The 26,978-nt window shown below is 39.2% G+C and overlaps 1 protein-coding gene across 1 annotated transcript in view; it reads left to right on the plus strand.

Moving 5' to 3' along the window:
• The first annotated feature begins 165 nt into the window (after nt 1-165).
• The window catches only part of ece2a (endothelin converting enzyme 2a), a 133,355-nt gene continuing 106,542 nt past the window's right edge, over nt 166-26,978 (plus strand). The window contains exon 1 of the mRNA XM_022673148.2: nt 166-557. Coding sequence (XP_022528869.1) covers nt 389-557 — 169 coding nt within the window. The 5' untranslated portion in view covers nt 166-388. The remainder of the gene's footprint in view (nt 558-26,978) is intronic.

Here is a 26,978-nt window from a genome sequence, read left to right on the forward strand (position 1 = left end):
GGGTATTGGTGTAGAGTGAGGGTATGTGGAGTGGTGGAGGTTTATTGATAAAAGTAAAATTGCGATACATAATTTTTATTTAATTAAAAATTAGTTTTAAACCGACGATTTTACTACATGCAGCGTCGAGGACTCTTAATTTGAAATTGTCATGTTCAGCTGAGGCGCACACACGTGAGTTTGTTGGGATCAGTGTGTGTGTGTCTGGGTCAGCTTGTGGAGTTTACAGTGAATTATTATTAATATTACAAACAGTATAAAACCCTGAGCACGTGGCTGTATAGACACAGCCCATCAGAGAACACAGCCTCTCTCACACTGTGTTTAAATTAATATTCTCTATTAACTCGCACAGCTAACAGGCTATAGCTACAGAGTGTCTCTGTTAATGATAGATATGGAGTATTTACCGCACTCTAACGCTGAGTATAAAGATATGCAGTACTGGAACACCAGGTATCAGACTGAGGAGAGCTTCGAGTGGTTCGGGGATTTCTCCAGATTTCAGCACCTCCTGGTTCAGCATGTGGGGAGATATGACTCCATTCTGATGCTGGGTGAGTTTTTAACATTATTCATTACTGACGGTCTGACTGACATCACTGTTTACTGGTCTAATCCAGTATATACTGGGCTTTAATAGGCTGAGAGACACTGATGTGTGTTTAGTGTTTTATTCTGTAACTCTACAAACTAAACAAGGTGGCGTGTTTGTAATGTCTGCATATATAGAGTGGGAACAACAGGGGGCGCTACAGCACTGTGTATCAGTATATTAATAACACTGCACATGCCAAATTAGTTTTTGGCTCATTGTAGCCCAGATATGATTTTTTTTCGTGGCAGTGTGAATGTGCTAAATCTGACTTTTTGGTCATTGTGGCTCAGATCTGATTTTTTCATGACTGTGTGAACATGCCAAATCTGTTTTTTTTCAAATCATATTTGAGTCACTTTCATATGTGTTCTTAAATCGGATATGTATCCGATCCATGGACATGCGACATGAATGTGAAAGGTCAAATTCAGGCTTTTTTTTTTCTTTTTCTAGTGCACACGCATCTCTTGGTGCAGCTGTGCAGCTATAGTTGCAAAAACAGCAAAAGCAAACCACCTGGCCTTTTTTTTAACCTCCTCAACCTGAGCATGAACTTCAGACCAGCTGTTTACTCTCCACTCCAGCAAAAGATGCTCCACATATGAGCTGCTAATGCATCCATTTCCCTTTATAAAGCTATGAGTCATCTCACACAGATACAGGTCACTTACATTTGTGAATGTGAACCATCAAGATAGTCAAATCCGATCTGAGCAAAAAAAAAATCAGATTTGAGCAGTGTGGTTTGTAATGTGAACGTAGCCTAAATCATATAACTAAAAGTTTAAACAAACCATAAATTTAGTGTTTTCTCATTATATTTAAAAGCCCTTAGCCAGTGAGTGGTGAAGTTCCCCGTTTATTGTTGCCACTTTTGAATCTCCACAGTTAACTGTTGTGGTGATCGACCAATGTAGTTATAAACTTTATGTGCCTTTCCTGTGCCCTGTCAGTGAAATGGTTTTAGTTTGAAGCCCTGCAAAATGAAAGGCACGTTATATAAGTTCTACATTTTTTAAAGTTTAAGTTAGTTTAGAGTAACAACAAATATGTGATTCTTTAACTCCTTGGAATGCAGTAATTATTTGAGTATTGTTCTTCTTCTTATTTTTTTTTTATAAGGCTTAATACTGTACATATAAACAATAAAACAAATAATCACTCAAAATAGATCACTTTGTGTTATATGATATTTTTTATACTCTTTTATATGAGTTTTTTTTAGATGCACCCGTATAAAGCGTCATTCCATTCATGACTTGCTTGCTAGACAGTTATCCATGGATGTGTCCATGTATATCTTTGTACTTTCCGTCACCTCCATGTCCACATGACCTGATTTTCCTCCAACTGAAACTTTTCAGGCAAGTGGGCAATTGAGTATGAATAGCTAATCAGACTCATTCTAAGCCATTGAATTGTTGAAGAGGCGAAGGCCTGAGGTCCAAGATGGTACAGTGTTGCTCATTATGAGCCAGAGAGCATGACTCTTATGCTGCAGGGTTCCATCTCCTGCCCATTTCTGCGGAACACCTGCTCCCAGTCTGAAGAATGGCGTTTTTAAGTCTTTTTTAGGGTCCTATGTAACTAGTGCTTGTGCTGATGATTGCTTTTCTCTCAGGGTTTTAAAGACTTTCTCCTGGTCTGTGTTTCTCCCAGACCCATCTTTACACTTAGGTGACATGTCTGTCTCCCTAGTATACTACCTGCTTAAACTATACAATCAATCCTATGTACTAATCTTTATACCATGTCTTTATACCAAAATAATAATGCTCTTATCTGATGTGTATGACCAGTGAGTGGTAGACTTGCTATGCAAATGTAGTGTCTCATCTAAATCTTTCTTTCGCCTGCTGTCTTACTGAAGTCCATCTACATCGGCTTGTCTTAGCATCTAAGCTGTTAGTCAGCAAGTTGCGCAGTTTCCCTGTTTACCATTGCCACTTTTGAAGCTCCCAAGTTGACTAAACTGTCGATTCACCAACCACAATTATTTTCTTTAGAGGCCTTTCACCCCTAGTGCCACATCGACCATTCTCCTCTCACAGCATTATCAGCAAGCTGATTGGCTCTTTCCATTTTGCATTATGGGACAATAGTGTTCCTCATAATCACACTGATTCTGAGTATGCTTTGTGAATATTTCAGTATTTCATTCACCTTTGCAGGCACCTTTATTCAGCTGTGTGAGGTCTATGCAGAATGCACAGTTCCTTTATCTTCAGATCTAACAGTGTTCTCTATCACCAATCGTTTGGCTCGTATACCCGATGCTCTAAAGGTACTCTTTAACCTTGGTCTTGAGAGGTAAAGCAACATAGATTTTTGAAAAACAGCACATTGCATTCTTAGTGTTCAGCACTACTACAAACTTAATATTATGTTTTTTGTGTATTTTTCTACTTTCATGGTGTCATCAGACACTGAACTCTGCCTACATTTGCTTGTCTTTAACTCAGTTCCACTGTTAGCCAATGAGTGGCGTAGTTTCCCAGCACACCATTGCCACTTTTGAAGCTCCACAGTTGACTGACATGGCAATCCACCAACCACAGTCATTTGATTTTAGGGACTTTTACACTAGCGCCACATATAGCGCCAATTTATTTAAATATATTAAAATACTGTAAGTATTTATACTGTAAATATTAATACTGTGATATATTGAGATTTTTTGGGGGGCAGGGGGGCTCTCATAGTATATAAAATCTGAATCATTAAAAGAAAAGGTTACATTTAATGCATTTAGAACAGTGGGCTCTAATGAGTACACTGCTATTTAGTAAACCACTGACTGTAATATTTTATAATAATTAAGATTAAATATCTAAACATTAAAAATCCATATAGTATTGCAAAATTTAAAATAGTACACCTGTGATACCTGGATATATTGATATTTTCTTACACACCTTTTTTCATACACTGTTTATGTTGTACCATAGCAAGTGATTTTATTAACACAGTTTTATTAGTTTTAAATACTTAAGGCTAAATGCCACTGTTTTTCTAATATTAAATGTCTTATTACACACAGACTATTTACATTTAATTTTTTCTGGTTTCTTCTGGGCACTGCAGTAAAACTGCTATGCCATCAAGTTCCCCACAAAACTCTTACTGCTGGTAAAAATTGAATGTGAAATTTTTTGCTGCGGAGATATTGAATCTTAAATTGTATTTTTTTTTTGTTAAAAAAATTAAAAATCTGATGTCTGCTGTATTAATATCAGAACATGAGCAGTCTCATCAATCTCATCACCCAAAGGATATCTAAACAATGCTGCAAAACAACCCACCTGCAACACTCTAATGCTGTAATGCACCTTTAGGGGGCAGTGTTGCTCCATAGTGTTGTGTTCTGCTGCATCTGCATAGGAAAACCTTGTGTATTCAGTCAGCTCCACTGGAGAGGACTCGTCAGATGAGTGGCTCAGTGTAAGGATCCTGTCCTTGCGGAGACCATGTCTCATGTTAGTCCTGCTCACACAAGCAGGATATGCTGGTCATTTCCCAGAACTTAAGCCATTATTGTCTTATCCTCAATCAATACTGTGAACTTGTGGTCATTTTTGTAAATGCATTGAGTGCTGTGAATATTTTGGACAGAATTGCCCCTGAGGGCCGCTGCGGTTGCCCTTAACCTGTGTTCACACTGGCAGATGACAAGTTGCTTGTGTGGCCCCAGGCTTGTCTCTTGTGGGTGTGTTTGAGGCTACCTATCAAGCTATCCAACACTTTCTAGCAAGCTTTATTTTTTAATAAGTTGCTGCTAAGTAATGTTTTGGCATGAATCAGACTAGAATGTGTTTTGGACACAATAAAACTGCATTCAAAAACGATTCTACACAGATTTTTCTATTGAAAACTGTTCATTTGGTTGAGTAAAGCGCTTCCGTTTATTTACAGTAGGCTTAGATTTTCAGATTTCCAATAAGGATAGGTGTAACTAGTAGCATTAGTGGCTAACCACTTACGCTAGCAGCGCTTAGCGGCTAATGCTGCCCGACAGCGCTACACTGAGGAACCCTGAGTGTTTTGGTAAGCCAGGGCGATATTAGCAAGCATTTTATCCCATGTAGCTTGTTTTAACACAGTACAGTCTGATATACTCACCTCTGGATGGTGAAAGAGCTCACGCTTAGTAAGGTTAGCGACTAATGCTAATACTGCTCCAGCAGCGCTAGCCGGAGTTAGCAGCAGACTACAGGCTTATAATACTCACTTCTGAATGGCGAAAGAGCTAATGCTTAGTGAGGTTAAGGTCTAATGCTAATACTACCCCAGTCTTGAGTCTCGGGTGCTAAAGAACTGAATTGAAACTCCTGTATAACGCTGTACTTCAGCAAAGTGGCTTTACTGCTTCTTACAACCATACTGGTAAAATTCATTCAAAAGGCGCACTGGAATTTAAGATGTACTGAGGATTTTTGGGAAAATAAAGGATTTTATTTGCCCCTTATAGTTTGAAAAATATGGTAACTAACCGGCAGCTAGATTGCAAAACTTTGCTTTAGTTATATCTGTATCGGGTGCTTAAAGAGGTGCATTATATTGTTTTTGTTATATTATTGATATGTGGCAACAAATATTGATATTTTTATTAAAACACGGGCGCTCTAAACCTCCTAAGACTATCTCCCCTCACATTTGCTTTACTACTTCGTTACTCCACGTGGTGGCATTAATCCAATGAATAGGGTAAACCTGCAGTGAAGAATATCGGTTGTCAAATTCTGTAAAACTGACTAATAAATCCATATCGGTTGTCAAATTCTGTAAAACTGACCAATAAATCCATAACTAAGCAATAATACACGAGAGGAAGTGCTACATCAAGTAATATTGGCACTGATGTGCTCCGGTCATAGGCACGAGCTGTGCCAATATTACACGTAATAGCACGAACCTCAAGTGATTATACCACAGTTTCATTAATCACTGTTTATTGAAAGATTTGGAGTTAAAGAGGATGAGAAAATACGATCTGTTTGGTTATCAACACCCTAGCTGCGCTGTTTGGTTTGTAAGCGCTGCATCGTTGCTAGGTTACCTGTATGAGGAGGAGTAATACATGGAAAGCTTCGATTAAAGTGCATTACCGGCTGATAATGGCACTCATAAAACGCCTGTCAGCCAATTAAATTGCAGGATCAGAACTAACTAGGTATAATTTCTGGTATTTGCTTATTTAATGCTTATTTGTGTCTTGCAGAATCACAGTAACGTGATATCACTATCGTACACCCCTTATACTTATCAATTACGGGGGAAGTAAGGGTGGCGTTGGAAGGAAGTAGGAGGACAGGAGCAGTAGCAGAAGTTTCTGAACACAGTACAATGACATGTTAATTCTTTTTTTTTCTTTTTTTCTCAATATCCTGAGCTTCAACCCAGTGACCTCAACATCACTTCAGACTTAGCCCCTTCAGTTCTCTGCCAGTTCTTTCTCTCGCTCTCGCTCTCACTCTCTCGTACTCGGTTAGTCAGACTGTGCTACAGAGCCTCATCTGGCATGCTCCATTATTTTTTGATGAATTGCGTCATTCATCTCCTCAACAAAACACATAATGCCGTCGCTCTGCACAGTGAGGGGCTTGCTCTCAGAGTCAGCACCAAGTTTAGACACATTTGGCAGCCCTACGCAAATTGTCTGCGGGGTTGTTCCTTGTCATCTTTGTCCTTCCTGTGGTTACAAACCTTTCTTACCTTTAGCTAGACCACATTCCCCATGTCTGTGTACGTCTTGCCACAGTGAACTTTGGCGGTGTAGCACAAATACTACAGTGAGGCATCAAAGTTTGTGAACCCTTTAGAATTTTTTAGATTTCTTGATAAATTTTTGATTTTTTGTAGATTTCCAGAGGTCCAACAGTAGATGGGGAAAACCATACCAAAAATTACAATACAAAACATCCTTCTTTACTCATTGAGGAAAATAGATAATAGATATTACTTATCTGTGAGTGTTTAAAGTATGTGAATTTGTGTTTTCAGTACGTGGTGTTTCCCCTTGTGTAGCGTTAACTGCAGCTAAACAGTTCCAGTAACTGTTTCCAGTAACTAGTCCGAAACGTCGGGTTGGAGGAACTTTAGCTCTTTCCTCTGTAAAAAAAAAAAAAGCTTAAAATCTTATGGTAAGTTGGTGGGTTTCCTTCCATGAACTGCTGCTTCCTTCCACAACAGATCCTTTGATAAAACAACTTGTGTGATTTTAGGGTCATTGTCTTGCTGCATGGCCCATGTTCTCTTGAGATTGAGCTCACAGACAGTCCAGACATTTTTCAATAAGACATTATTACAATAAAAGCGTTTTTTTTAAAGGTTAGAAAATGTAAGCAGGAGTGGTATGTTTCATTACCTCATAGGAACACATTTAAGGTATTAATAAAAAAAATATGGTTTAGGGTTTAGTGGCTCTAATCTCACAGATATAGAATACTGGACCATTTTACCATATTTTTCAGACTATTAGGCGCACCAGATTATTTTCTGGTCTATTTTCATACACCAGGTGCACCGGATTATACATTATATATTATATTATTATGTCGCCATGTTTTTTTTCTAACTCAGCAGGTCTTGCCGCTGTTGGCGAGAGCTGTAAAGTCAAGTAAACAAAACTTTAATCTTAAATATATATATATATATATATATGTATATATATATATACATATATATATATATATACATATATGAATGTTTAATTTAGTTAGGTTTCTCTCCTTAAAATGGTTTATGTGGGTGAGTAAAGCCTGACAGCACTACACTGAGGAACCCTGAGTGTTCCGGTAAGCCAGGGCGATATTTGTTAGCGGTTTGTTTCACGTAGCTTGTTTTATCATGGTAAGCACGCAGACTACAGTCCGATAATACTCACATCTGAATGGCAAAAGAGCTAGTGGTTAGCGCGGTTAGCAGGTAATGCTAATATTGCTCCAGTCTCGAGTCTTGGTGCTGAAAACTAAACTGAAACTCCTGTTTCACGCGGTACTTCAGCGGAGTGGCTTTACTGCTCCTTACAACCTGACTGGTAAAATTTGTATATAAGGTGCACTGGATTAGTCAAGTAGTCAATAAATTATTCAGTCGAATATTTTTGTTGCATTTGTTTGAACTCTTGGAAGCTTTTTTTTAGACAAATGTATGTAGAAATATAGAATTTTTTAAATGTAATTTAAGACCTTTAGCTTTCTTATATGGATTTTTAGAAGCTTCATATTTTTCAGTGCTTTTCTGCCCACATTAAACACAGCAATTTTGCCATTTTGTGAGACAAAACGATTAATTGTCTTTTTCTGAGCTGTACCGCTTCTAAATCCACTCTTGTCTTTTCTCCTACACACACAATCCCACACACACTCCCACACACACACACACACAGACACACACACACACACACACACACACACACACACACTCTCACTTGCACTACAGCTGTGTCCTTTCAGCTGCAGCAGGAGAGGGGTGCCTTCCCCAACACACACATATACACCCACACACACACTACGTGGAGACCGAGGAAGGAATATGAATCATGAATTGTGAGAGAAGTGAGTGAATACGCATCAGAACAACTGGCAATAAAGGAGATGGCGAGCGAGCGATTGAGCGAGAGGGAGAGAGGGCACGCCTGCCATCGTCTCATTAGTGTCTCCCAGTGAGATTGTAGCGAGATGAAAATTGGAAATCAGTCTCAGACAGGCACATTAATATTACACACCGCCATCAGAGAACCAACCGATGCAGAAAGAGAGAAAGAGAGAGAGAAAGAAAATGAAGGAGAGAAAGAGCACAGAGATGACTAGAATAAGAAGAAAACTGTTAAATGGTAGGTAGAACGAGAAAAGAAAGGAAAAAGATGTAGAGAAATAAAGTTATAAGAAAGAGGGGAAGCCTGGTAGATGGAGAGAGAAAGAGAGAAAGGTATTGGGAGTAGTAAGAATAAAAGATTAAAGAGCAACTAAACCCTAAACCATATTTTTTCCATTTAAAGTCGCCTTCCCTAAAATCAACTTATTCTTGTTCTTTGTGAAATACAGTAGGTCTCTCTGAGTTGTAGATGATGCTGCACATAAAACTGTTCCTCAAACTCCATTTTCTGCAGCAGCTAGTAAAAGAAAATATTCAGAAAAACAGGCAAAGCTGAAGCCAGACAGCTACGCCGTCTCTTCAGACAGGAGCGAACAACGCTAGGAACAGCATGGCCGTTTGATCCTGTGTTGTTTGTGCAAATAACACATCAGTGTTATATGCGAGCTAAGGAATAAATGGTTAGAATTTGTCTATGGGAACACCGTCAGTGAAGTACTATTGAGATAGGTAAGTGAATGTTTAAAACAGTTCTGTTTACACACCCCAGGGTTTTGTTCCAACTGCCTGCTGTGGCTCAGCTAGCAAAACTGTACTTTAATATCCTTTACCTGGACTACCCATCTCTGTGTTTTTACATAGGTTTACATAGGATCTCTGGGGGATTTAGTATTTTACAGAGACTCTAAGACTAGGCCAGTGGCTGAACTGCACTTAGCAGGGTATTACACATGTTGTAAAGTAACATTTGAAATTGCAAAAACTGTTATTAGTGTAAAAATGTCTTTATTTTAAACATTTCTAACTGTTTTCTGTCTCGCTGGTGTGGCAATGCTGTTAACCATTCGGAGGCGATATGTTTGCATGTATGAATATTCATGAGCAAGAGCCGAAATCCTATTGTTTCTCCCCCTCCACTCTTCCACTGGATTAAATCAGCGTTATACCGGATCACCTGAGCATTTTTTTTTTTTCACAAAAAACAGCTCACATAGTTTTCATTCATTCTAGAGACCACAACTATCATTTCATTCATTTTAAAATGAATGAAAAGCTATTTAATTTTTTTGTGGTATTCTGATGACCAAGATGTGCAATATCAGGGTTACTTTAGTTTTGGAGATCGACTGATCAATGATTTTGGTTGGCTTTCAAAGATTCAGAATTTTGGAGCCAGATGAAAAATAAAGCAGAGGTAAGGAAAAAAAAGTGAGATAACTTCCCTTAAATGGCCTCAGTTGCTAAACTGCAGGGTGAAGCCAAAACTAACCAGACAAGACAAATATGAACAATACAATAGACCTGTTGCCTATATCATATAATATATAGAAATACAGGGGTTGGACAATGAAACTGAAACACCTGGTTTTAGAGCACAATAATTTATTGTGGTGACGGACAGTTCTGGTGGAAACAGGAGAGTTGAGGTGAACATTGAATTCTGTCGTGATTTGATCAGCCGTGGTTTTATGTTTTTTTGGATACAATCCGGGTTAGCACCCGAACATTCCTTTCAGACAGCTTCCTCTTACAGCGTCCACAGTTAATCCTGTTAGATGTGGTTCGTCCTTCTTGGTGGTATGCTGACATTACCCTGGATTCCGTGGCTCTTGATGCATCACAAAGACTTGCTGTCTTGGTCACAGATGCGCCAGCAAGACGTGCACCAACAATTTGTCCTCTTTTGAACTCTGGTATGTCACCCATAATGTTGTGTGCATTGCATTATTTTGAGCAAAACTGTGCTCTTACCCTGCTAATAGAACCTTCACACTCTGCTCTTACTGGTGCAATGTGCAATTAATGAAGATTGGCCACCAGGCTGCTCCAATTTAGCCATGAAACCTCCCACACTAAAATGACAGGTGTTTCAGTTTCATTGTCCCCCTGTAAGTCCCGTATTTTTTCTTTTGCTCAGTATTGCTCATAGCTTTTAATAAGTGAGTAGAGTCTGTAACTTTCAGTCTGTAACTTAGTTTAAGTAGAGTGTATTTGTTGGATTTTTGCATTTTAATTTTTTACGTTACAATTCCAATGTCTTAATAGTTGCAAAGATTACATTATTATGCTATTGTTTCTTCATCATAATCAGTGGGTTTTAAAATGTCAACACTTTTATTTATTGCTATAAATTCTGGCACAATATATTCTCCAAAAAAAAGACTTTTTTTTTTGAAAGACTCTCAGGTGTGAAAACTCTTTAATAATCCATATTTTTGTCTGGCACTAAATGTGCTTCCCAGACATATTCTCCTGGCCTCTGGTACAGCGTGTTCCCTGGTCACTTCCTGGCTGGCCTGCCACCTTGGAGGTGTCCACCAATGCCTGTTGCGTTTGAACACGTAAGCCCAGCGGAGGTAATGTGATGTTCCAGACGTGACCTTTTAACCTTGGTGTGGCCTGGGGCATGTGACGTGCCCTAAAATTCCATGAAATTAATTCCCTCCCTCCCTCCGTCTCTCACTCTCTCGCTGTGTCTCCAGTGTAGTGAAGTGTGTGTAATGCAGTAGGGAGTGATTTGCAGGGTTCTGCTCCGCTCTGCTGTAGCCTCAGGTCGTGCGTCCGTGACTCTCGGCAGCATCTCCGGTTTCGGCAGGTTACGTAACCGTCCGCGGCCCAGCCGAGTGCCTTACATCAGCAGAGCAGCCTGGTCACCACTGGAGATGCCTCACCTGGCATTGATCAGTTCACGTAACAGAGACGGATTTATACACATCCTAGGAATGAGTGCATTAACGTCAAACATATGAGTGTCCAGATGCATCTTAGTAATACTGTAGTTTACTTAATCTAAACAGAAAAGAAATCAATTAATTACAGTAATTCAGTTCAATTTAGTTTTATTTACCGTATTCTTCGCACTATAAGGTGCACGTAAAATCTTTTTTTCCCAAAAAACATCAGTGTGCCTTATAATCCAGTGCACCTTTATGAATTTTACCAGTCAGGTTGTAAGGAGCAGTTAAGCCACTCTGCTAAGTGTTAGCTCTTTTGCCGTTCAGAGGCGAGTATTTTGGACTGTAGTCTCCGTGTTAACCATGTTAAAACAAGCTACATGGACCAGTTGTTCAGAGGAAATCTGATCAGATTTTGGTTATCGGATTGGATCAAATCTGAAAAACGGGTTGTTCAAAAGGGAAAGAAGCATTCTGAAATCGGATCAGATCACGTAATCCAATCCTAGTTTGTAAATGGATCAAACCTTCAGTTTCTGTTGTTCAAAATGTTTCAGTAGGATTTGGATAACTTTGATCCAAAAAAACAGGATTACCCTGATCTCAACAAGGGGTAGGATTTCAAAGTGGATTTCATGAAGAAAATGTAGTTTTAAAATGTAAAACTTTAAAATCAAAGTTTTAAAGTAAAAAGATATATACAGTTACAGTGATAAAGTAGACATTGGCTACCAATTAAGCCTTTTTCTATAGTAAAGTAAAAATAAAAACAATCTTGACCCCATTAAATAAACCCCCCAAAAGATTTCAATAACAAACAAAAATAATATATTCATTTTGTAATATTTGTCACTGTAATTCATCACTGTATATTAATGTCAAAGAAACATTCATCAGATATGAAGCTGTCAAAAATAATTTCGAACAATTGCAAAGAACACCAGAGTTTGTTCTGGTTCTTCAACAGGCTCAGGTGCATCATAAACATCACAGAGAGGGACATTGCGTCTGGTAGCAACATTGGGCAGGACAATACATGCAAGTGTTATGTTGCATGCTCTCTGTGGTTCGACTCGCAAATAGTTAAGTCATGCAGAGCATCTCTGCAGAACGCTCAATTGCTCGTATTGTTTTGCAATAAGCAGTATCTTGTTACTGCAAGAAAAGGAGTCATCAACCCCTGTTGGTTCTTCTATCTGTTTTTTACATAGCTAGTGATCCGGATTAGGTAATTCTGAAAACTGTGTTTCTGGATCAGGTTGATCCAATCCAATATTGTTTTGAAAAACTGGCTTAAAAGTAAGACAGATCACCTGATCCTGGATAGCAAAAAATGCTACTGGAAGCTACTGGATAATTTTGATGCGGATTACATTTTTTGAACAACTGGCCCCATAGGATGAACCAGTAGCTAATTGCGCCTTGGCTTACAGGAACACTCAGGGTGTCTCAGTGCTGGAGCACTGTTGGGCGGCATTTACGTCCCGCTAGCTGCTCATGCTAATGCTGCTGCACCCAGCCTTAGCTGAAATCTGGAAATCTAAGCTTACTGTAAATAAACACTAAAACAGTAAAAGTACTTTTTTCGCCCAAATAAACAGTTTTTAGGGGAGAAATCTGTGTAAATTAACAGAGACAGCTTTATAAACATCCTAGGAATGAGTGCATTAACGTCAAACAAATGAGTGTCCAGATGCATCTTAGTAATACTGTAGTTTACTTAATCTAAACAGAAAAAAATCTATTAATTACAGTATGTGCTTTAATATTCAATTCAGTTCAATTCAGTTTTATTTACCGTATTTCTCGCACTATAAGACTTAAAATTCTTTAATTTCCCCAAAAATCGTCAGTGTGCCTTATAATCCAGTGCACCTTATGTATGAATTTTACCAGTCAGGTTGTAAGGAGCAGTAAAGCCACTCTGCTGAAGTGCAGAGTGTTGTAGAAAAGAAAATGAAAGATGGGTCCACACCCACACTCCCCTACGTGTTCGTTTGATAGAGAGTCGCAGACAGGTGGAGTGAAGTTGAAAGCAAACCAAGTATTTATTACAAAGTACTGAATATTCAGGAGAACCCACACATGAAAGACCGTCTAACAGCCGTCCCAGTATAAGTTCTGACCCCACTCTGATCTGACTCCATGTTTATACCCCAAATGACGTGAAACCTGCTGATGAGGCGTTGCTAAAATCATCTCATGTTAGTATGCATAATTTCACGTGTTAGTACTCAAGTTTCACAGGTCTGACCGGACCCCTAGTGTTTGGCCTTGATTGTGTCCAGCCGGACAGTGTGGTATTGTTTTAAGAATTGACTGGGTCCAGTCAGACAGTGTGATATTGTTTCAGTAATTAGACAGTGCCGCCCTCCCTATGTGCGCGCGTCCTCCTCCCGCTTTGGTAGATGAAGAACTTTGCACGCACAGAGAGAGAAAGGCCGCACTGTTCGTCCCGAAGTCTCCTTTGTATCAATTCAGTTCGTACAGAGTGCACCAGCTGATGATTGATGGCCGTTAGTCAGAGACATGCAGTGAACGAAATGCTTCAAGCATGAGCTACACAAGTCACACAATGGATTCCATATGTTATATGTTAATGTGTTAGTAGCGCGTGGTTAGTCCGCCATATAATAGATCCTATGTGTTAGTAAACGCCTTATGTATCATGTGGGTTAATTTGTCATATAACAGATGTGTTAGTCACATGCCCACATGCCTGATCAAACAATGTTTTACTATATGTGTAAAGAATATATATTGTGGTTATTGGTTAATCTTCTATATAAATGCGTATAAAATACACTGTGAGTAATAAAAATGATCAAATACAATGTGAGTATTGGTTAATGCATATGAAATATAAGGTTTCACACAATGATTATGTAATTATAGATACTAAGATAAGTAATCATAATTGAAAGATATTTGTCGATACACCCAAGGTAAAATAACAGTTACTCTTCAAGAGTTATACAGGAGTTTCAGTTTAGTTCTCCAGCACTGAGACAGGAGCAGTATTAGCTTTCTCCGCTAACTGTGCTAAGCTCTAGCTTTTTCGCCGTTCACAGGTGAGTATTATCGACCTGTAGCCTGCTGCGTGCTCCTCAGAGGTGAGTACATTGCACTGTAGTCTCTGTGTTTACCATGTTAAAACAAGCTACATGGGACAAACCGCTAACTGATAGTGCCCTGGTTTACAGGAACACTCCAGGTTCCTCAGTGTAGCACTGTTGGGTGGCATTTATGTCCCGTTAGCCGCTAATGCTAATGCTGCTGCCCCCAGCCTTAGTGGAAATCTTTAAATCTAAGCTTACTATAAATAAACAGAAGCGTTTTACTCACCCAAATAAAGGAGAGAAATCTGTGTAGATTAACATCCAGCGCTCATTTTGTTTACATAACTTAGCTTAGATTTGCAGGTCTCGCCATCCAGCTGTGAGACCTGCTGAACTAAAAGGAAAACATGGCAACACCCCTGTTCCTTACTAGTGTTGCATAAAGCTCCTTATAATCCAGTGCCCCATATGTATGAAAATAGACCAGATGTTTATTGATTAGAAATATAGGATATAGTGCTTTTTACAACAAATGTTGTCACAAAGCAGCTTTACAGTGATACGGGTCCAAGCCTCTTATGATAATTGCAACAGTGGCAAGGTGGTGGTGGCAACAGTGGCAAGCAAAAACTCCCTCAAACTAAGACGAAGAAACCTTGGTAGAAACCCATCTTCCTCTGGTCGACCCGGACACCACAAACCTATAACAGAACACAAACAACTTTACAGAGAGATAGTGTGGAGCTATAGCTAATGCAGAAACAGCTTCTGAGTTATGAGTAGGTGATGAGCATATGCTCAGTGTTAAAGTCCAGACAGACTTGCTGGCGTGTTTTGGATCATTGTCCTGCTGCAAAACCCAAGTTTGTTTCAGCTTGAATGTCACAAACAGATAGCCGGACATTGATGTTGTTGTGGGGTTCTTTTGTGACCTCTTGGATGAATCATCACTGAACTCTTAGGGTGATTTTGGTTGGCCAGCAACTTCTGAGTAGGATTACCACTGTTACATGGTTTCGAGGTTGTAGATAATGGCCCTCACTGTGGTTCGCTGTAGCCCAAAAACTTTAGAAATGACTTTATAACCTTTTCCATACTGATAGATCTCAATTACTTTCTTTCTCATTTTTTCCCTTAATTTCTTTGGATGTTGGCATGATATCAAGCTTTTGAGTGTTTTTTTTGTTTACTTTGCTTTGTCAGGCAGGTCCTATTTGAGTGATTTTTTGCTTGAGAACAGGGGTGGTTTGATGATCTGAAACATTTGAGTGACAAACTCAAAAAAAAAAAAAGAAATCATGAAGGAGCAAACACTTTTTTGACACCACTGTAACTATTGGGGATGCTTACAACATCAATGTTTTAAAAATGGGTGAGTTTAAGGCTTAATTGTGTATTTTGTGGCCTTGGGAGGTGCTGCGTCATGCCAGGGGCTTCAATTTCAGAAGAAAGAAAAAGCAGAACAGCAGTACCAGTGATGTCCTTGGCAATGTTTCAAACATTGAGACAACTCACCTTCAAAGAATCACTGCATGACTCGTCCATTCACTATTTCAATCACACAGACACTAGGGCTGTGCATTAGCAAGAGCCTGGTATAAAAATACTCCTACATAGTTGTTAAATAGTAGTATTAAATTGTCACAAATGTAGTTTAGTCATATATTTACCTCAGCAGTGTTGTTTCACTGACATGTGAAATTTACAGGGATTAAGTATTTTCAAATATAGGGAGTGTGTGGGGGCTCGTCCGGGATCCAGTCAGTATTGGGCTTGTTTCCTTGTTTGATAGTTGTTTGGTATTTAGTTATTGAGTTTATTGGTATTAAGTTTTGTGGTACTCTGATGACGAAGATGAGTAGTTCCAGGGGTTACAATCTAATACAAAGGCTAAGTTAGCTTAGCTAACGTTAATATCTTGATCCCGTACAGCTTGTATATTTTGAGTTCAGTTTTCTTGGAGTAATATTCAGATGTCCAGCTCCAAATAGAGTGTGTGTTTAATCAGTGAAATCCTGAGAGACACCTGTTTTTAAAGTCATACAGGCTTTACTTTGGATGTGAATGAAGGTTCATTACAGTTGGGTTAAGCTAAATTAAATAAACAAAACTGTAATTCATAATTCTTTTAAAGTAAAACAAGTGCTGGATGTTAATCTACACAGTTTTCTCTCCTAAATACTCTGTATTTAGGTGAGTAAAGCGCTTCTGTTTATTTACAGTAAGCTTAGTTTTCCAGATTTCCATTAAGGCTTGAGTGCAGCAGCATTAGCATTAGTGGCTAGCCGCTAGAGCTACCTGGAGTTAGCACTAGTAAATGCCACCTGACAGCGCTACACTGAGGAATCAGTCTCTGTGCTGGAGAACTAAACTGAAATTCTTGTATGACGCTGTACTTTAGGAGAGTAGCTTTACTGCTCCTTAGATTATAAGGAGCGCTGATGATTTTAGGAAAAATTAAAGGATTTTAAGTGCGCCTTATAGTGCAAAAGAGACAGTAAGTTGTTGAGCCTCACAACCAATATGTTAGAGTTGTAAGCCCTGAGCTAAGCAAGAACTAATGGTTAGGAAAAAGATTTGGTACACAAAGGGATTCACTTACTTGTTACTTGGTATCTTTTCACTTCCTCTAATTTTGTTATTTATTTATTTTTAAAAAAGGTTCTACATCGCTGCCACTACGATCGAGAGATCGCTGGTTCGAATCCCAGTCATGCAGCTTGCCATTAGCTGCCAGAGCCCCAAGAGAGCAGAATTGCTCTTGCTCTCTCTGGGTGGGTAGATGGTGCTCTTTCCCCTCATCACTCCAAAGGGTGATGTCGATCAGCACAAGGTGTCTGTGAGCTGATGTATCAGAACCCTTTTTTAGTTGTGGCATCAATTATGATTGGGATATGGACTGGTAGACCACCCTCTCTTAAGCTGCCTTTACCTCCTAAACCTGATTTTTGGCATATTACGATTATATCCAGATTTACTTTTTAATAGTCTGCTGAGCATAAAATTCGATTTTTGCAAATTGGATCCAAACCACGCTTAGAGGGAGTTTCTAATGCAATCCAAGTTGGATTTGTACAAAAGTGTATTAGTCTGGATTCTTAAATCAGATTTTATTGTGTCTTTTGCTTCACTCACAAGGCAACAAACAACATTTACATCAAATCCAGAGTAAGGGAAGTGCGGGGGTCCAGGAAGACCAGCGATTTGATTGCTTGCAAATAACAGTGCAGACAGTCATCTCAACAGATCTGATTTGCCTGCAGTCTGAACACAGCCTCAGATGTCCCCAGTAACTCCTACTGTGTTTGATACCTTTTGTGAAGCTTTGTGATCAATGGAGGTTCTTATTGATGTTGGTCACCAACTGAAGCTTCTTTCTGTGTTTCATTGATCTCCTGAGCCACAGAGCTGTGTGTGTTTGTGTGTCTGTGTGTGTGTGTGTGTGTGTGTGTGTGTGTGTGTATATATGTCTGTGTGTGTCCAAGCGGAATGTGTGCATTTTCATGCATTGTAGCCATACACTTATCGACTGTAGCCCGGTCCATAATTATCTGGAGTCCAGCAATGCAATGAAGTGTCCAGTATGTGTGTTTTGTGTCTGAGAGTGTGTGTGTGAAAGATTTGTTGCAAGTTTAAGTATTAGTTTGATGTACTGACCAACATCACACAAGGAGTGATGGTGAGAGGTAATGCCATCTACCAACAAAGAGAAAGCAAAGCCAGTTGTGCTCTCTCGGACTCTGGCTGCTGATGGCATACAGCAGCATGACCCAGGATTCGAACTGGCAATCTTTGTATTTTAGTGGCAGTATCTTAGTCCATTAAACCTCGGATCTCCTTGAAGGACGATAAAGTTTACCAGGAACACAAGGCAAACAAGTAAACACATAATACAGTTTTTTAATTGAAGGATTTTACTAGAAAAAAATCTAATCCTACATGGCCCTGTGTGAAAAAGTGTGTTTTTGGTTCAATTTCTCCAGCCACATTCAGGCCTGATTATTGCCACACCTTTCCTCAATCAAACAAATCACTTAAACAGGACCTGCCTGACAAACCGAAGTGGAACAAAAGATACTCAAAAACTAGACATCATCCCAATCTCCAAATAAATTCAGGAACAACTGAGAAAGAAAGTTATTGAGATCAATCAGTCTGGAAAATGTTATAAAGCCATTTCTAAAGTTTTGGCAATCCAGCAAACCACAGTGAGAGCCATTAACCACCAATGGTGAAAATGTGGAACAGTGGTGAACCTTCCCAGGAGTGGCCGGCCGCCCAAAATTACCCCAAGAGCACAGCGACAACTCATCCAAGAGGTCACAAAAGACCCCCAACAACATCCAAAGAACTGCAGGTCTTATTTGCCTCAGTTAAGGTCAGCGTTCATGACTCCAACTTCAGAAAGAGACTGGGCAAAAATGGCCTACATGGCAGAGTGCCAAGACAAAAACCACCGCTGAGCAAAAAGAACATGAAGGCTTGTCTCAATTTTGCCAGAAAACATCTTCATGATCCCCAAGACATTTAAGGAAAATAATCATCTTTTTGGAAGGTGAGTGTCCCATTCATTCTTTACATTTTCCATTTGAACTTATTCATGTTTAACAACACCTAGTAACCACTCAATAAATACCTGTTACACCGGCTTAACATCCTAGCAACCCCTTTTTAACCCCTTAGCATCTACTTTGGATACCACTGCAACCATTAAGAAAATGCACAATAGTAGTTAAATCATTATAATGGTTCAGTTATTGTTTACTTTACTGTTCAGCAGTTTGCTAGTAATTGAGATCATAATCAGTCTGGGATGGTGTGTCTGTGTGTGTGTGTGTGTGTGTGTGTGTGTGTGTGATCTGTAAGGGTGTGAATGTGACACTGTGTGTGTGTGAGGAGTGTGTTGGTGTTAATGGTGGGCAGTGGTGTGTGTCCTCAGATGTTTTATTTTTCAAATATAAATATATATTTTTCCGCACAGTCAGAGGACAAACTCACATTCATTACCCTCAGTGCTGACAGAACGGAAAGAGGTGTGTGTGTGTGTGTGTGTGTGTGTGTGTGTGTGGAGAGGCTGCAGCTGGCTTTGGTTGCTTGCTGCTTTACACCATCACCCCCACCCACCTCTGAAATTTCACTAGAACCCTCACTCACACATTCTCCCTTGCTTTACCTCTCTCTCTCTCTCTATCTCTCTGCCTCTCTCTCTCCCTCTCCCTCTCTCTACTGGTCAGTGTGATTGGATGTGTTCCTTGTAGAAGATGAGGTGAGTGTGTGTGTGTGTGTGTGTGTGTGTGTGTAGGGAGGGTCTGCTTTGTATGGAACACACTCCCTCCTTTGGCCTGCAGCACTAGAGTAAACAGACTGCAAGAAACACTTAAGTTCAGAAAACCACATACAACAGATGAGACTAAAGAGTATTAGGCTATGTTCACATTACAGTCCACATTGCTCAATTCCGATTTTTTGCTCAGGTCGGCTTTGGTTATCTTGACGGTTCACGTTTACAAATGTAAGTGACCTGTATCTGTGTCTAATGTGAAAGAATCTGTCCCTAAAACATCTCACATGCGCACATTAATACGTGTATAAATGTTGCCTTCTTTACCAACAACAAATAAATCCTCACATTTGAGCAGTGGTGTGCAGTGAGGCCCTTCTAACCCGTGACAATAAATGCATGTAAATAATTAAATCATTTTTAATCAGAAAATATGTAAGATAAATTAACTAAAATAAAAAACAGCAACTAATTCAAAGTATTAGTCTGTGTTTTTTTTTGTTGCTACAGGACTCTTATCTGACTGACAGCGGTTTATAAAATGGCTTCTGCCCCTGCGTGACTGCGTGCCCCTTCTCCTGATTTTGAGAAGGGTGTAGTAATGAATCTATTAGCAAAGTCAAAGCAAGTCTAACCAATCAGATTCATGATTTTCACTCCGGGGGCGGGGCCACGGCTGTGTAACCCCTTCTCAGCGTTGTGTTGAAGGTGTTACGCCCTGCTTAGTCATAAATGGAGCTCATGCTGGATTAGTTCAATAGTTAGCGAACTATCATGGAATTGTGGCTGCAAATGAGACAGATATTGTTTCAAATTATATAAAAAACCTTTTTAAAGGCTGTCCTTCAATGTGCAACTAAATCACAATAATAGGCCGCCTGACTGAATGTGCTGCCCTAATGTACTGTAGACATACAAATGACTGATCTTTGTTGAAAGAAATTTAAGCATTTATTGTTGGGTCTATTGTATACTTTTGTAGTTTGTAGCTGTATTTGAGGGCTGTTGATTTGTATTACGTTAATATAACTAAGTCAAGACAGAGAATATGTAGTTATTGTAATATTTATGTGTTGGTCGGTCGGCCGGCGGTGGGGTGGGGGTGCATGGGGGGTGGTTGCAGAATGGGTACCCACTATATTCACTGCACGCCACTGCATTTGAGAGACGACTCGTAGCTTTATAAAGGGAAATAGATGAGTTATCAGATCATATGTGGAGCATCTTTTGCTGGAGTGGAGAATAAACAGCTGGTCTGAAGTAAATGATCAGGTCGAGGAGGTGAAAAAAGGACAGGCGGTTTGCTTTTGCTGTTTTTGCAGCTATAGCTGCACAACTGCACCAAGAGATGTGTGCAAATGAGAGAGAAGCATGTAGCGCATGCGTAAAAGCTAAAAAGAAAAAAAATGCATGGATTCTAATTTGACTCTTCACATTCATGTGGCATGTCTGTGGATCGGACACATATTCGATTTAGGATCACACATGAAAGTGACTCAAATCTCATTTGAAAAAAAAAAATCTAATTTGGCATGTCCACACAGCCATGAAAAACCAGATTTGATTCACTTCAGCCTGGTATTGTGAGCGTAGCCTTAGACCTGGTCAAATATTTATTGAGAAAAATGATCCAACATCATAAAAGTATGTTAAGCTTTGCTTTAAGTATCTGGTTGCCCCTTGTGCAGCAATAACTGCAGCTTAAGTATTTCTGGTTACTGACTGTTGATCAGTCCTGCACACCGGCTTGGAAAATTATTTAGCTAATTTCTTCATAAAAACAGCTTTATGTCTGTTATGTTGGTGGATTTCTTCACATGAACATGAATGTTTCATGTACTTCCACAACATTTGTACTGCATTAAGATCAGTATTTTGACATGGCTTTGTTTCAAAACATTAACTTTATTCTTCTTCAACCATTTTAAAAAATAGAATGTCTTGTGGCATGACCCACGTTCTCTCGAGATTCAGTTCACAATCAGTTGTCCTGATATTTTGCTTCAGAACTGCTGGAACAATTTATAATTCACTGTTCCAGATGCAGCAAAACAGGCCCGAACCATGATACTTCCACCACCACGTTTTACAGATGGGATAATGTTTCTATGGTGGAATCTCACTACTAATTTTCCAGTATCCTACTGACGTTTTCATATGATCTTTCTCAATCTGCAGAAAGGCAGCAGTGTTCTTTAGGAGATCAGCAGCTCTGCCAGGTTCACCATCGTTGCTCAGCCCTTGCTGCTGCTTGAGCGCTCAGTGCAGAGGCATCAAGTGAACCTGGAAAGCAGCCATGCTGTTTATGAATGAACGAGTGAATGAACACAACTGACTGTGAGCTGGAGGATGAATGAATGGGCTGCGGAAAGGAATGTGTGCGTGTGTGTGTGTATGTGTTTTATGCGGAATTTCCTCGGCTCTAGCCCCACCCACTCTGTTGCTTTGTTCACCTTCATCTCCTCCTCTCGTCTGATTGGTCGAAAGGAAAAGTGGCTGAGGATGCCGCAGTCTTTCGGGGTTACCCCCACTCTTTCACTCTCGCTCCCACACACACACACACACACACGCCCCCTCCTCTGCAATGCACTGCAGTTTGTGAATGAACCTCTAAAATACTGAATCAAAAGAAAAGAGAATGTGTGTGTGTGTGTGTGTTTGTGTTTGTGTGTTTGTGTGTGTGCAGAGGTTTTCTGTAATTGTGATGTAATTACATTAGTGTGCTTGGCTGTCAATTTAATTTGTGTTTTTGTAAGACTGATAACAGTTCAGGTGTGTGTGTGTGTGTGTGTGTGTGTGTGTGTGTGTGTGTGTGTGTGTTAATCCCCATTCATCCGCAGTCCTCCGCCCATTCTATACTCATATGTATGCAGGTGAAGCATACCCTCTCCACTTCATTATTCGTTCTCTCTCTCTCTCTTTGTTTTTCTTTTCTTTCTACCTCTCTCTCTCTTTCATGATTCTCTCTCTCCCTCTTCCCAGCTCTGTTTTATATCCCTTTTTCTTTTTACTTTTTCTCTTTCTCATTACCCTCTTAGTCTTTCTCTCTTTCTTTTTCTCATTATTCTCTCTCTCTCTTTCCCTCTCTCTCTCTCTTTGTTTTTCTTTTCTTTCTACCTCTCTCTCTCTCACTCTCTTTCATGATTCTCTCTCTCCCTCTTCCCAGCTCTGTTTTTATATCACTTTTCTTTTTACTTTTTCTCATTTTTCTCTCTTTCTTTTTCTCATTATTCCCTCTCTCTTTCTTTTTCTCATTATTGTCTCTTTCATTTCTGACTGTCTTTCAGTCTTTTGCTCTCTCCCCCTCCCTCATTGTTTTTAAATCACCTTTCTTTTCTGTTTTTCTTATTATTCTCTCTTTCTTTTTCTCAGTATTGTCTCTTTGTCTTTCTTTTTTTTTCTCATTATTCTCTCTCATTTCTGACTTTCTTTGTCTCTCATTCTTTCGCTCTTTCTCATCTTCTCATTATTCTCTTTATCTCTCTAACTTATTGTCTTTCTTATTTGATTATTGTGTCTCTCATTTTTCTTTCTCTCTTTTTTGGTGGTTTCTTTCTCTTTGTCTCATTCTTTTTCTTATTGTATTTCTCTCTTCTCCCCCCCCCCCTCTCTTTCTCTCTCATTCACTCATGGAGTATTAAAGTGTGTTACCGGGCAACTGGACTGGGATGATATATGGGCTCTCCATCTGTAACTGGAGCATCAGATGCAAGGAGAGAACCCCCTGCCTGTGTGTGTGTGTGTGTGTGTGTGTGTGTGTGTGTGTGTGTGTGATTGTGTGTGTGTGTCTGAAGCAGTGCAGTTCTGAGGCTGGTGGGCTGGTGGGCGGGGCTGAATGTGTTTACTGTTCTATAGAGGAGGAACTGGCTTTAAACATGCTGATTTTTCCAGACACGGTTTTAAACTGCTCTAATGCTGTTTTCCATTTGAACACGGATGTTGGAATGTCTGTGTTCCATGTAGGAAATTTCACATTACCCAATTGGAAAGTTGGGAAAGCCTTGCTTGTGCTTCCGTTCATTTTCCATTCTTTTTATGGACTGGTATAAATAGCCCCACAGCATGTTCTTATTACATTAATACATGAAATAATATACTGTTATGTTTTCACTCTTCAGAAAACAGTAACTGTTGAAATATGTTTTAGTTGTTTATATGTTTCTGAAGTCTACTGGTACTGTGTGTAAGTGGCAGTATGGCTATCAGTGCAACCCTAGTGTTAACATTATTTAACACCATATTAACTCCTTAACAGGCCAGGACTTTTGTCAATTGTCTTATACCACTAAATCTTGAGGATTTCTATTCAAGCATTACATAAAAAGCTTTCATGTTTAATAAGGAACATAACTGAAAGGAAAATTGGAATAGATCTGCTAATGTCAAAATATAATGAATAAAATTATGAAAGACTCTTTCCTGAACTTTTAATTTTAAAATCAATACTATCCTGAATACAAATCAAACCGTTAATGTCTTCTAAACCTTTAGTCTCGTTATGTTTGTCCAGTTTTTCATCTATTTTCAAACCTGCAGAATTTGGGTTGATTCCTGTTACTGATGTGGAATTATTAAGTGGAGTAGAGAGAAAACAGGCAGCTTCTCCCAGTGTTCTGTAGGACATTTCAAAGCCCTCAAATTTTCAGAATTAAAATAACCAATTTTACTGCAGAAAAAGGGGATTTTATTATCTACACCTGTAACCTGTATTCGGGACAAGGCTTGTTAAGTGGTTAATATTATTTAGCTTGCTCATAATTATTTAGCCACATCCATCCTGTTTCCTCTTCTTTTGTTCCTTCTTTCTCTCCTCATGTCCAATCCCTGCCTGACCGTTCCTTTTCTCTTTCTGCAGTGCGCTGCATCGGCCCTCTTCCAGACCAAGATTAAGCCTCGTCCTTGAACAAATCAACCTTTAAATCTCAATTACTGAACACTGCCTTTCTGAACCCGTTTTTTTTTAAAACAGTGAGCTTTAAAAAGCTTTTATCAGCCAAAGCTAATCCAGAGCTAATCCAGAACTAGCCGAGAGCATCAGTTCAGTTCAGCTTCAGTCCAAAATAAGATAACTAATTATACAAACACACTAGAGCTTCATAAAAAGGATTAATGAATATGGGTGTTATAGAAATCCCAGCTTTTAATACCAAATACCAGTACTACTTTACTGCCTAAATATCTCAATACAGATACTAAAGCGATACCTCTTCCTCACTCGCTCTTTCTCCCCCTCTCTTTTTTTTTGCACTGTACCCTGAGATATAATAATAAAGTAATCTACCAGAAGTAAAACAGACGTTAACCACACTACACTTTTATTACTGTCTCTATCCTGCAAATTCAGGGAACTACCAGCATTTAAAAAAAATAAAACATGATTATAATTCATTCAAGTAATTTTTAAGCCTCTCCTGGTGACAGTATGATAATGAGATTATTCCTGTAGGCTGTTAAATTAGCTAATACATTGTGTGAGAAGATTTATTGATTTTTGCATTTTTTTTTATTACAATTTAGAAAAAGGTATCGAAAAAAGTAGTGCTGGTTCATATGGTATACCGTGTGGCAGTTTTGAACCGAATGGGTTTTTCACATACAGCCATACCACTAAAGGCGCTGCGGAGCGCTGTGTGGAACAGCACCACCAAAGAAACACGCTGGGACAGCTCTTGCGCTAGCGCTAGCCAGTTAGCACAACAAGCTAACGCACTGGAAGTTCAGCAGTAACTATAGCCCTGTTTAAATATGTTAATACTGTAGTTTGAAGGATAATTTTAATACACACAGAACTGAATTTATTTGTTAACTGGAGAAAAGAGGGAATTTTCAATACTGTACTTCCTCTAATGGCTCAAACTATTTATTAAAATCTTTAGTTTTGTAAGGGAAGCCGTGTTAACGTTGTTAGCGTATCCATTTTTAAGGTCTATTGTTTACATTCTTTAGCTGTTTTTCCGCTAATAAAGTCTGATTTCTTCATATTGTGTAATTTTGTGGGACAAAATAAACCCAATAGTAATCAAAGCTTTAATTTAATGGCTTAGTGTTTTATACTATATGTACTCCAAACTGTACAGTAAATAACAAACCTATATTAAAGCCCAGTTGTGCAAAAATAAATAAATCAATAATAATAAAAATACTGTCAGAACCTGGAAAAATATTGTGATATGCATTTTTGCTCATACCTCCCAGCACTCGAAAAAAGTATTGTTTGGATATTGATAGCGAATTCAAATCATCATATCATTATCAAAAACTTTAAAACGATACCCAGCCCTACGCACGATGAAGCTAAAATTTGGCCCAATCATAAAATTCAGTCGCATCTGAACTGATAGGGCTTAAAATCAGACTAAAATTACACAGCTCTATGCCTGGCTTTAGTCTTCCACCCGTCCTGTAATACTTAAGTGCATGAGCAAAAAAACAAACACAATGAACACATGACGTCTATAAATTTCTTCTAAAGGCTGCTGCTGCTGCTGCAATGGGTAAAAAACACATTACTCCAGCACAAGGAAGACCATATGCTTTAAACAAGGTCACCTTTCTGTCCTAGCAAAAGCTGTAGTGTGAGTCAACGAATATTAATGAATGAAGAGATTAGTCATTAGACAGAGAGTGTGGCCTGCTGGCTACTGCTATATGTATGTGTATATATCATAGACTGTATATAGCTGGACAGAGCATCGTCTCTCAAAAGTGAAGCCACCACAGGTCGGGCGCCCCCTGCTGTTCGGCTGCAGAAAGCTGTGTAACTCCACCCATCCCCATAGGTTTCAATGGCAAAACAGACAACTTTTAATCACGTTTCTACGTTCTAATATACTGTAATTCTACCTCCATTATTTAAATGCAGCAGCTAGTGTAACCTCTGCTTATATTGTCAAATTTTTATATTCTCACAGAATTCGGTTTTTAAAACTTTATTCAGCTCTATTCAAAAAAGGTGTGGTTATGGTAAAAGGGCTGGTTATGGGCGGGACCAATAACAGACCGTCAGCTCCGCTCCTCTTCGCTCTGCAGTCTGTGACCGCGAGGCAGCCCTCAGGGGCGGAGTTATTTAAATGAGTAGGAGCTCTCCACAGCCTTTCTCCCTCCTCTGGTCTCTACTGCGCAGACTCTGGTCTCTGAATCGCCAAAATGGCGGAAGATTTTGGCTTCATTTTCATTGAATGAATGGGAACGGCGACACGGCGTCCATCTTTATATACAGTCTGTATATAAAGCAGTGTGTAAGACTGGTGGAGGAGAACATGGCAAAATACATGAAAACTGTCATTAAAAACAGGGTTATTCTGCCAAATGTTGATTTCTGAACTCTCATAACTTTATGAATATGAACTTGTTTTCTTTGCACTATGTGAGGTCAGAAAGCTCTGCATCTTTTTTGTTATTTCAGCCATTTCTTATTGTTTTGCAAATAAATGCTCTAAATTATTTTTTTAGAGATAGATAGAGAGAGAGAGAGAGAGAGAGAGAGAGAGAGAGAAAACATTGGAAATGAGTTATGACTTAGTAGTCTCTTTTTGTGTATGAGACCATAA

The sequence above is a fragment of the Astyanax mexicanus genome, chromosome 4 (genome assembly GCF_023375975.1).
Source record: "Astyanax mexicanus isolate ESR-SI-001 chromosome 4, AstMex3_surface, whole genome shotgun sequence".
In the NCBI taxonomy this organism is placed as follows: domain Eukaryota; kingdom Metazoa; phylum Chordata; class Actinopteri; order Characiformes; family Acestrorhamphidae; genus Astyanax; species Astyanax mexicanus.